This window comes from Vicugna pacos, chromosome 27, assembly GCF_048564905.1.
Source record: "Vicugna pacos chromosome 27, VicPac4, whole genome shotgun sequence".
Taxonomy (NCBI): domain Eukaryota; kingdom Metazoa; phylum Chordata; class Mammalia; order Artiodactyla; family Camelidae; genus Vicugna; species Vicugna pacos.
Genome location: NC_133013.1, coordinates 25360971 through 25372499, shown reverse-complemented (window position 1 = coordinate 25372499; position 11529 = coordinate 25360971). Strand labels below are relative to the sequence as shown.

Here is an 11529-nt window from a genome sequence, read left to right as displayed (position 1 = left end):
TAGAGATGGAAGCTGTAACAAAAAGAGGGCAGGGCCACTGGGTCCCAGCTCTGGCACTGCTATGTGACTTTGAGCAGGTCCCCTTCCCTCTGTGAGCCTGTTCTCCCCCCTCTAACAATAATACTGTATGTTTCAAAGGGTGACCACTTGTAATACTCTTGGCACATGATAGATCATATCAATAAATGGTTACTCATTCTTTAAAAAAAAGTGAAGGGTCCAAATCTCATCCTGCTCACTGGTAGGAGGTCCAGGAAACCCACCCGGAGGCTCCACAAGCAGACCATTCCAGGACTCCAGGAGGAAAAAGGTGCTACAGGCCAACCCTGGTGCCTCCACTTGACACTGGTCTGTGAAGAAGCCAGCCAGGATTTACAGGTGGAACAGCCATCTGAGTGTTTGGTTTCCAGTGCAAAGCTTCCATTAGGCCTCCTTTGTAAAATAAGAACAAGGAACATAAGCTTGTGCAATAGGTAATGTGGGGAGGGACAGGTGGGAGAGAGAGAAAGGACGAGGAGTTAGGAGGGTGAGGAGGGGAGCAGGCCCAGGATCTGGGCAGTGCTGCTCCGGCTGCCTCGCTGGCCGCTCTCTCTTGAGCATCCCTGGGGGAAGGGGCCTGGGCCTCTGAGCTGCTCCTAGGCTGCCGCCCGGGGTGGTCACTGGACAAACCCCACCCCCCGACCTTCCTGGAGCTGGAGGAGACCAAGCTCCAGCCCCAGGCTGTGTAAGGGGGGCCATGAGCCCCCTCAGCAGCGTCAGCAGCAAGGCCCACGTCAGCACTCCACCCTCCAGGGGCCTTCTGCCTAATGGGATTGGACAGACCCCTTTCCCCTCAGTGGTTTGCAGGACCAAGAGCGAAAGAGGCAGGGATGTGGGCCATGGGCAGGCTGGGGGGTTAGCACTCACTGAACCCTCACAAAATTATCTGATTGGGGCCTGGGGTCAGGAAGTGGGAGGAGCTGAGCCCCCACACTGGTTCTTTCCTCAGCCTGAGAACCCTGAGAAGCCCTGACCCATCTGTAGGTCCTTGCGATGGGAAGAGGCGACTCAAGGGCAGAAGGAGCCGGCTCTGGGGCTCAAGCAGAGATGGGCAAGGAGGGCAGGCTGAGGGGTCCCCAGGCTCTTCTTTCCCCTGTTCTCTGGGCTCCTTAGTCCGCGTCCCTCTCATCTGTGTCCCCTCCCCCTCTGTCTCATGCCCACCCCCATGCCCTCAGAGTGGGGCTCACCTGCTGGAGCCCCCTCTTCACCTGCACCACTCCCAGCCCACAGGGCCTGTCTACATCCACTACTAGACTGTTACTCTCTTTCCATCCTGTTTCCACTGCCACTTAGACAATCACTTGCTCCATGACTAGTTCACCCTGCTGTGATGTGAAGCAAAGAAAGCCACTTAACACCAAATCTTCCCTTTTCAGACGGATTAAAATCCCATCATTAGGGTACCGTAGTTTAGAGTAAGGCATTTGCATCTCCAGGCCCCTCCCTCCCGTTCTCTCTTCTCACTCTGCAGGCAGTCTGAGGATACAGGAAATGTTGAAAGATGATGAGACAGCCCCTTCGAGCCCTCTCCAGTCTTTCAGGAGAAGACGGACAGCAAAGGTGGCCGGCCTGGCCCACCTCACTCCCACCCTCAGGTTCTCTGGCCCAGAAATAGGGAATTTCAGGGAGACTGGTGGTGAGCCCTGGCCCCTGCCCAGCTCAAGTACCCTTCTGCCCTCCACCCCTCCAGAGAGCTCAGGCCTGGTTCCCAGAGGAAGGAGGGGTGGGCAGAAAACAAGGGACTTTCTGGAGGCCAGTTGGTCTCCAGGGAGGGGCTGGGGAGGGTGGTGATGGGTTTGGAATTTAGAAGATCTCCCCTTCCCCCAGTGGCCAGATGGTCTCTTGTCGAACACTGGAGGCCCTGCGGGGGCAGGCGCTGGGACATCTGGAGGAAATGTCCATTTGCTGAGCCCGAGCTGCTGGCAGTGCCTATCGACCTAGCTGACTCCTGAGGCTGGGCTGGGGGTGGGGAGCCACATGTGAGGGGAGCGGGAGGGAACCACAAAGCCTGCTGCCCTGCCTCCCACAGGGTGCCCGCCAGACATCGCTGTCCCAGAATCCGCGTGAGGCTCGGCACAGCGAGGGCGCCTCGGTGGGCTGGGTCTGGGGAAGCAGCAATTTTGAGGCTGCCTTGCCTTTATTCAACAAGAACTGTGCCTCTGTGTGTATGATCATGAGTGTAAGTCTAAGTGTGGTCTGCATGGGCCTGTGAGCTCGTACACTGCGGATTTTTGCACGTGTCTGTCTGTCGCCTGTGGCCTGTGTCTGTGAGATTTCGAGTGTATAGGTGTGGGTGTATTACTCTAGGGAAGGTGGCCCTTGACCTGCCCTCTTCCCTCATGCTCCAGCCTCAGGGGCGGGCCATCTCCCTCTCAGAAAGGGCTGGGATGGCAGCTGGCCTCTGAGGACAAGAGTCCTCCTGGAGGACCTTCTACAGGAACCAAGGTTCTATGTCCTCCCCACCCCCGTTAGCAAAGGAAGGGGCAGGCTGGGCACAGGGACACCTGGGTCCCTCAGTCTGCTCCGGAGGCCCATCTGCTTCTCCCAGGGTTGGTCCCTTGGGAAACAGAAGCCAGGCTCAGGTGCTTCCCAGCTTGGCTCCATGCTGGCTGGGCTTGGGAGGACAGGGCGGGGTGAGGCACCCAGATGCTGGGGGGTGGGGTGGGGTTTGCCTTGCCTGGGGCACATTCAAAGTGTTAAAGGTGAAGAGGTGGAAACAACTCGCTCCTAGGAGGAAAAATGCATTATTAAAAACACAGATTAGTGTACTTCCCATAGGCCTAGGAAGAAAGCCCTAAAGAGAGACCCACCTCTTCCAGCTGGGCTGCCTCCGCCCTTGGCAGGTGACAGACACAGGACCAGCCTGGAAGCCATCTAAATGTTCTCTTGCCTAGGGAGGGTCTCAGCCTCCCAGGCCTTTCCTGTACCCAGTTCCCCCATGGGGGCCCACTCCTCCATACCCACATGTGTAATAATTTCAGGCCCCTTTTCTCAGACAGCCAGTACAGACACCACAAACATAAAACACCTGAGGGCTGTAGCCCAACCCTCCGTCCCATTATCCTTCTGCTCAGTTAGTCTCTCACAAACCCCATCCTTCCTCATTCCCATTCTCTCTCTCTCAGTCTTCTCCATTCACCCACTCAGCTGGTCCATTCATTCTCCTTCCTTCCCTTCATTTTACTCATTTTCATCCAACCCATTCCCAGAGATAATCTGCATACATTCCTCTAAGTCTGAAAGTAACATTTCAACGAATTCTTACTATGTGCCAGGCTCATGCAGTGACTCATTTAATCCTTACACATTCCCACAGGGCATTCATCTTCATCCTCATTTTACTGAGAAATTGGCTAATCAGTGAGTCTCAAACTTCAGGGCCAAATGGCAGGGCCAGGATTTCAGTCGTGCCTCCTGCCCTCTGGGCCACTGCTCTACACTGCTTCCCAACGGTCAGGCCAAGGGCTTCGGGGACGTGAGGCCCCTCCCGGTGTGTCCCCTCCCCTGTGCGGAAGTCCTGCAAGGTCGCATGGGGGCTGCGCAGCAGGGGGCTCCTGCTTTGGTGCTGCCTGAGGAGTGAATGCCCCCTACTTTAAGTCCCCAAAGACGCTCCCAAGTTGAGTGCCATTCAGACCAAGACTGGGGTGAGATGAGGGAGAGGGCTGCTGGAGACCACCTCAACTTGGAGGTCCTGGGGGCTGGGCATGAGCACAAGACACCACAGAGGATGTCCCTTCCCCAGTCTAGCTCACTGCCCACTCACTGGCTCAGGGTAAGAGGGCATGGGGCCAGGGAACTTGTCTGAGGCAAGGGGGTGGGCAGTGCGGAACGCACAGGTTTTACAGGACTGCCCTCCTGCCACCGAAACCCCCTCCAGGTGCAAAGAGGAGGGGCCTTGCCTGAGCCCACACTGGTCTCTGAGTGGTGGGAGGACTGGTGGCTGGTCAGCCTGGCTCTCCCGGGTCCCTCAGGGGTTGAGGGCAGGAGGCAGATTGGTTCTCACTCCCCCACCACCTTGTGGCTTTCCCAGCCCTCCCCCAGGTCACCCAGCTTTTCCTGGGGCCCCTCTAGCCTGGGCCTGTGAACAGAGGCTAGCTACCTCTCCTGTTTTTCCCAGAGCAAAAGAAGCCAAAGTTTAGAAAATAATTTAATAGAAAAACCATGAATTACATTCTTTACACCCAGCCTCCTGCAGGGAAGGCAGACAACTGTTGTCCCAAGGAGGCATTTAAGGGAAGAAGGGTTGGAAATTGCTAACCCCTCTCTGATTTTTTTTTTTTAAAGGAAATCCCTAAATAACCCCAGCTGTGCACATTCTTCCCAGATTATAGTGAGATTAAAGTTGTTCTCCTACAAGCCCATGGAGGACTGCTGAGGAGATACTAGCAGTCTCATTGAAGAGATGGGGAGACCAGGCCCAGAAAGGGAAAGGGGCTGGCCCGGGGTCACACACTGGAGCAGCGGCAGTGTCAGACCTAGAACCAGGCCTCCTGGATCGCTGGGTCCCCTACAGGCTGCCGGGTCAGGCAGCCCCCATGCCTCCCCCTCCCAGGCCTGGACCAGCTCTGTGGCAAGTAGGGGTGTTCCCCAAAGAGAGATGGAGGTAGGAAAGAGGAGGATTGAGGACCCCTCCCCTTGTGCCCTGCCAGGGCAATAAAAAGGCATGGGTTTCTCAAATTTGCCCCACCTCTACAAAGGATATATTTTCATGCACGAACGATTATCTTAAACCACCCAGAGAGCGGGCAGGAGTCAGCTCCCAGGAAGACTGGTGAGTTCTGCAGGCCTGAGTGCATACAGTGGGGTGAGTGGTCCCTGAGGGGTCTTGAAATGCCCCGTTCCAGTGCAAGGAGAGAGGTGACTTGCAACAAAGGCTCCCAGTAAGGATGGGGTGGGCACAGAGCACAGCTGCCTGCTGGCAGGGAGAGGAAAGAGCACAACGGCCCTGCAGAGGCCCCTCGCCCTCCTCTGAGAGCCAAAAGAAGATGCCTGATGCCCTGAAATCAACAGGCTCACAGCCCAGCAACCGCCAAATAATAAAAGTCACCTGAAGGAAACACTCTTTTCTCAGAGTCCCGCTCCCCTCTCCCAGCACACACTGTGGGACATCAGATCCTCTGGAGGGTGGAGAGTCTCCCGAGGAGTGCTGGGGATCCTGAGATGTGGGCGTTCTCACAGTTGCCCCAGGAAGCCTGCTCTGCAGGGCTGCAGAGGGCTAAAAGAATTCTGGGCGTCAGCTGGGGCCAACTCCCAGCCACCTGTCCAATCATCCTTTGAAGTCACTGCAGGGTACAAGCTGCAGAGGGCAAAGTGGAGAGGGTCAGTCTCAGGTCTCTGGCAAAAGAAGCAGAATCCATGGCTGCCCCAGCCCGCACCCATCTTGGCGGGTAACCCCAGGGCAGGACTCACAGCTCCGAACAGACTCTGACAGCCCTTCTTTGTCCAGGGTCTCAGCTTCCCAGTGAGACTCCTTCATCTGTGGAACATAAAAGGACAGAGAAAGCGATGGGGAGGCCTTCAGACAGAGACACACACAGGGGGAGCAGGGGACACATAGCCACAGGCAGAGAGGAGCAGGACCCACACAGCTTCGCCCCGGCGGGGCCCCCACATGCCCACCTTGACCTGCTCCTTCAGGTATTCAGCTCGAGCCATGAGATTCTGAACCTGCCGAGGAAGACACGCCCATGGGTGCAGGGTGAGGAGGGGCCTTCACACTGAGCTCCTCCTCACTCCTGATGCTCTCCAGAACCCTCTGCCCCATTAGAACAACTTATCTCTGAGTCCTTATCTGCTCCTTCCTCCAGGAAGCCTTCCAACTGCAGCAGCCCAGCAGACTTTCTGCTGCTGAGTTCCCAGATCCTGCCTGTCCCCTTGCCCTGACCCAAGAACCTGAGCCCTATAAAGTACGTGGGGCCACTGACTTAGCACATCTATGAAGTCTGATTCCTAGACCTGGATAACTCTGCGGGAACCCAAGAGGCCCCCCCAAATGGGAGCAGGGCAAATGGGTAAGAGGAAGCTCTCTAACCCTCCCAACCCCAGTGGGCACCTCAGTGTGAAGCAGCTCCCTCCTCCGGCCTGGGGGCTCCGCTGCAGAGAGAGGGAGGGCACATGGTGAGGGCAGGGCAGCCAGGGGCTGGGGGGAGTGTAGTGACAGGCGGAGGGGGGCCTCACCTGCCAGCAGCAGCAGCAGCTCCCCAAGGCTGTGCTGGTACAGGGCCAGCGCATCCTGCTCCCCACCAGCCTCTTCCTCCTGCAGCCACAGGGATACCAGGTCATTTAGGATCATGACCTGGATTCTTCCCTGCCCCATCTAGACCCCTTCCATCAGGTACAGACCTTGGCCATGGCAGCCGAAGCCAATTCCAAAGCAGCTAGGAGGCGCGGCTTGTCCCGGGCCATCTCTGGGATGATGGGCAAGGGCTCAGGGTGAGGGGAGCGGCCTGCTGTTTCATCACAGGATGCCCACCCCAACCTGCCGCCCCCTCAGGTTGGAGGGAAGTTGCTGGGGAACTGGCGGTCAGCCAGGATCGGGGTCTACCTCTGAGCAGGTCTCGGGCAGAGGTCCCCTGCCTCAGCAGGGCCCGATTGGAGGAAGAGACGATGGCCTTGAGCTCCTCAGCCCTGGACACGTACTGCCCCACCTGCAGGAGGGCGAGGCGCTGAGGAAAGGCTGCCCCCTCCCCTCCCCCAACCCTCGCTGGCATCCACCTCCAGGTTCTCCCTCTGGGTCTTCAGTGACTGCCCCAAGTTGTAACATCAGGGGTCAACTGAGGCTGACCTGACCCCTTCCCAGGGAGAGAAGTTCCTCTAAGAGAGCCAGTCCCCGGAGGCCCCAGGATCCCTCACCCATTTCCTCAGGAGACTCTCACTCATTCACCTTTTCCTTAATTGCATCCTTCCGCTGGGCATCCACTTCATCTGCAGAAAGTAGGGGTTTATATGAGGAGTCTAGGGCGAGGAGACCTCTGCCCTACACCAAACTCACTGGACTTTGGAATCCCCCAAAGCACTAAGTTCCAGATTTACCCTCTGCCTTGTCTCCCACACAATTCTGGATGGGGAGCTGCTTATGCAATCCACCCATTGCAGCTATGGCTGACCCCACCCCTGCTGCACCCGGCCTGGCACTCACAGTGCAGGGCAGGCACGAAGAAGTCCAGAGCCTTGCAGTAGAGAGATAAGGCGGCCACGGCATCCCCTTCCTGGTCCTTCTTCACTGCCTGCACCACCAGGGCGGTCTGGGGCACAGGGGACAAGCAGACCAGGAGTCATGCCCACCCACCATGCTCCCAATGAGGGGGGATGCCCTGAGTCCACCCTCTGCTTCCTGGCCTGGTCACCACTGAAAGGGGAAGATAAGACCCTGAACCCACCCTCTGCCCACCCATCTCCACTGGCTGCTCACTGCTCGTGCCAGGCTCTCCGCACTGGGCATGTGCTCCAGGTCCACCCAGGGGTGGGCAAAGAAATCCTGGAAGGAGATGCGACGGCTGGGGTCCCGCTCCAAGAGCCGCTGCAGCAGGTCCCGGCAGTCCTGGGAGAGCAGGGGCCGCAGGGGGAGCTGGAGGGAGGGGGTTACCAATCACACTAGGCTCTGGCCTGTGAGAACCACCCTGCCCCAGAGATACAAGTCTGACAGATGGGAACGTGAGGCCAGAGGAACAGCGACAGGTTAGGGTGTCACAGCCAGAGAGAGCCAAGCCTTCTCTCCAAGGCTCCAGCCCACACCCTCACTGGAACCTGTGGCTGTCGTGGAACCCTTTGCAGAATCTCTTCCTCTCTCTGGAATACGCTCCCGGGAAGACTGGGCCTAGGTCTGCTGTGGCCTTCTCTCTAAGGGGTGCCTGTAACAGGCTGCGGGGCAGGCCCTTTGCTCCCTGTTGTGGGCTGATCTGGGCCTCTGGAACTGAATGGACCCCGACTTTCAGGCTAGAGTGTGCCCCAGCTCCATGAAGGTGGCCTGGAGTCTGTGACAGTGGCAGTGAGGTCTTCTACCTTGGGGCTCCGTCGCCCTCCACCCCCCAGCAGCTGCCAAGGCCCTGCCAGACCCACCTCAATAACCCGGTTGCTCCGGATCTTCTCTTCCAGCTCCGAGAACGACCTGGAGGCAAAGGGGGGCTGCCCGAAGAGGGCTTCTGTGGAAGGGAGGCAGAGGGCAGGCTGGGAGGGAACAGGGTCAAGCCTGGCCTGGCCCACTCCTGGAGAGGGGGCCTGGCACCCCTCAGAACAGAGGCCCCAGGGCAGGAGTCAGCATCCTCATTAAAGCCCTTTGGGAGTGGCCCAGAGAGGCCTTGCCTGAGGACACACAGTGCAGGCCTCTAGGGGTAGGGGGCAGGGGACAGAGCTCTCACCGTATAGGATGACCCCCACAGACCAGAGATCCACACGGGCATCATACTGCCGCTGACACACCATCTCGGGGGCCATGTAGAGGGGCGAGCCACGGAGCACATGCTTCTCATCCCAGGGGGACATGTGCTGTGCAAAGCCGAAGTCTGCAGGCAAGAGGCCAGGCGGCAGGGCTCGAAATGAGGCTGCCTCTGTTTCTGGCCTTAACAGCCCCACCCTGAGCCCCAGGGCAGGGGTCCTCCCACCCTCTAGACTCAGCAGGATTAATCCCACTCCCCTATTTTGCTCAAGCCGTTTCTCTCATTATGAGCCTGGAACACCCTCTCACCTCTTCCTTTGGGGGTGTAAATCCTACCCCTCCTGCACAGCACCCTCAGGCACCTTTTTCCCAGGAAGCCCACCCTGATCACACCAGCAATGAGAATAAGGGCTCCCTAGGGGTTAGAACCCTCCCTCACTGACCCACCAGGCTCAGTGGGCCTCTCTGGCCTCCAGTTTCAAGTCAGTTCTTCTTTACAGTTTCTCAGGGGCCACAACCACCCCTTTCCCACCTCACACCTTCCAACACTGCCACAGACTGAGTCATAATTTGAGCCGCAATCCTGGGGCAGACCAAGTCCTAACCCTGGTCACACACTGAACCCTGACTGCTCACACATTGAGCCCTGACCCCTACTCACGACACTGCTGGAGTCGAGTGTGGGTAGCCAGAGAAAGGCCCTACCTTTTGGTGATGGGGTCCATCCCTGGAACTCCCAGTCTATCGCTGTTTGATGACTCAATAAAGGGCTCCATGAGAACCAGGGCTGCCAAGTGAGCTCAGGCAGGAGGAGGCCTCTGCACACCCACCCTCCAAACCTCCACAACTGCTATTCCAGACTCACACCTGCCAGTTTAAGGTGGGGCTTCTCCAAGGAGCTCAGCAGAATGTTCTGTGGCTTCAGATCCAGGTGAGAAATGTTCCGTTCATGTAGGAACTGCAGGGCACTAGCTGGGGAGTAGGATCCATGCAGAGATAGGTCAGAGGAGCCCACCTCTCCCTCCCCAGGCTTATTACCTGCCTCTTCAAGCCTGCACAACCCCAGGTATGGCCTGGCTAGTCTACCAAATGCTTTACATACAAGCACCAGGCTCCTGTGACTTCTAGGAATTTGCCCCACCCCCACCCTGAGGGACCACTTTCCTCTCTTGGACCCCTTCACAAGTCTCCCCTTCTTCTAGAAGCCTCCTGGATGCCCCCAGCCCTTTGGGCTCTTGCTCTTTTTCTTGGTAAACCACTTGGGTCTTTGGAATGTTCTAGGAGGTCCTTACAATACATTTCACACGTGGACGCCTGACTCCCCACAGATGGGGCTCCTCTTTGTCTCTCTCACAGCATCCTTAAGTCAGAGATAGGTATGTAGGAAGGATGAGCCTAAAAATTCCAATTGGGATGGGAGGCAACTGCTAAGAGTGTCAGGACTCTAAGCCTGTGGCAGGGTCGGTGGGAGGACAAAGATCATGGGAAGCGGTGTCCAGCTGGGGTCAGAGGCTTTTACCCAACTGCTGCATGAAGACACGAGCCACCTTCTCGGGCAGAATCCTGCGGGTGTGGATGAAGCGAGACAGATCACCTCCCGCGCAGAACTCCATGATGAGGTAGATGTTGTCGCTGTCCCACTGTGGTGAGAGGCAGAGAGGAGGCTAGAAGACGGTGTCCGTTCTCCAGCCCTCTTTGGGGATGACCCCACCCCAGGCCCACACCTGGAAGTCTTTCAGCTGTACAATGTGGGGGTGTCGAATACCCTTGAGGATTTCAATCTCTGTCAAGAGGTTTTCCACGGATGCCTTGTTCAGACTCTTCTTGGCCACACACTTTATGGCTACCACCTCGCGAGTGTCCTTCTGTGGGGACAGGAGATTTGAGGGCTCTGTTTTGAGGAGACCAGGGACCATTTGTGGCCATTAAGGCTCTGGTTCCCTCTGCCCCTCCCCACCTCACTGGCCTACCCACTCACACCAGCATCAGGCTTCCCAGCTTCCCCTACTGAGGCCAATAAGGCCTGATTCTGGAATCCCGGCTTCCCCACCACCCTGGTGTTCTCTGCTCCACAACCTCTCCTTTCATTGTATTCTAGAGTGCCCCTGCTAAGGCATGTCATTCAGTGTTCTAAACTGCCCACTCTGCTTCCTAAGTGGGTCCAGCTGTCTAGAACCCTGCCCCAGACTCCTCCCAGCCCACAGGATGTATCCTCCCCGTTTTGAGCCTATTCTTCAGCCACTGGCACTGCCTCTCCACACAAAACAGGGGTGTGTGTACGTATGTGTTTTGAAGACCTATCGGTGGCGGTCACCTCCCACCTCCTCTACGGAAGGTCGGCCTGGCACGGCGCAGACCGCGCGGGGCCCGAGCTGTTCTCAAGCCGTCTCTAACCTCTCCTGGCTTCCCCGCCCGGCACCGCGTGGCCTTGCTCAGGGTCCGGCAGGCCTGGGGGCCAGGCCCTCAGAAGTTCCCGAGACCCGGATTCCTGCCTCGCACAGAAGCCCCGGGCGCCCCGCACCCACCTTGGCATAGGCCTTGTACACCGTGGCGTACGTGCCACTGCCCAGGCGCTCGGTGAGGATGAAGCCGTCCAGCCGCGGGGGGCCCCAGGCGGGCCCCGCCATCCCAACCGCCCAGTGCCCGCCTCCGGGCGCTTCCTGGTTCCCGGCGCCGGGTTCCGGCCGGGAGCCGAGAGGGAGAGCGCGGCGGCTCGAGCGGACTCCACGCTGCCCCCAGCGCCGCCCGCCGGAAGTGCAGCGCGGTGGGCGGGGCGGGGCAGGGCTTCCCACAGCCCCCGCGCCCCGCCCCTCCAGGTGCTGCTTCTGGTCGCTTCCTTCGCCTCCACCCGCACTGGAAATCACATGACCTGCCAGTACCCGCAAGATCCATTTGGGGATCCTGAGGCCCGAGAGGGAAGTGAGCAGAGGCCAGCAGAGGTCAGCCGGGGAATCCCAACCAGGTTGGGACAGTCCTAAAGACCGCTCACGTGAAGGGGCGAAAGAGGCGGAGCCCAGCTGAGCAGGTGTGTAAGATGGGGGAGAAATTTAAAGCCCTCCTCCCCAGAGACCAGTATGGCTGAAAATGGAAATACTGGGACAAAAAAGTACCATGGA

General features: G+C 58.1%; 1 protein-coding gene and 1 long non-coding RNA gene across 4 annotated transcripts; one reads left to right on the top strand and one right to left on the bottom strand.

Moving 5' to 3' along the window:
• Nucleotides 1-4173: 4173 nt before the first annotated feature.
• ULK3 (unc-51 like kinase 3) lies at nucleotides 4174-11157 on the bottom strand. Of its 3 annotated transcripts, none has more exons than XM_072950994.1 (16): nucleotides 10939-11157; nucleotides 10138-10278; nucleotides 9933-10053; nucleotides 9279-9385; nucleotides 8397-8540; nucleotides 8098-8163; nucleotides 7451-7606; nucleotides 7178-7283; nucleotides 6923-6963; nucleotides 6584-6686; nucleotides 6382-6446; nucleotides 6217-6295; nucleotides 6092-6132; nucleotides 5659-5706; nucleotides 5449-5515; nucleotides 4174-5335 (listed from the first exon to the last, which is right to left on the bottom strand). In XM_072950994.1, the coding sequence occupies exons 1-16, from the start codon at nucleotides 11038-11040 to the stop codon at nucleotides 5319-5321; spliced, it is 1404 nt and encodes a 467-aa protein (XP_072807095.1). In that variant the 5' UTR covers nucleotides 11041-11157; the 3' UTR covers nucleotides 4174-5318. The 3 variants fall into 3 exon arrangements, with proteins under 3 accessions (XP_072807095.1, XP_006219769.1, XP_072807096.1); XM_006219707.3 differs by having other exon boundaries at nucleotides 8098-8180; nucleotides 9281-9385; XM_072950995.1 differs by lacking the exon at nucleotides 8098-8163 and having other exon boundaries at nucleotides 7451-7579.
• LOC140689766 (uncharacterized) lies at nucleotides 9120-10218 on the top strand. The gene is made up of 2 exons (XR_012064856.1): nucleotides 9120-9344; nucleotides 9973-10218. It is a non-coding gene; the product is annotated as an uncharacterized lncRNA (long non-coding RNA).
• Nucleotides 11158-11529: the final 372 nt, after the last annotated feature.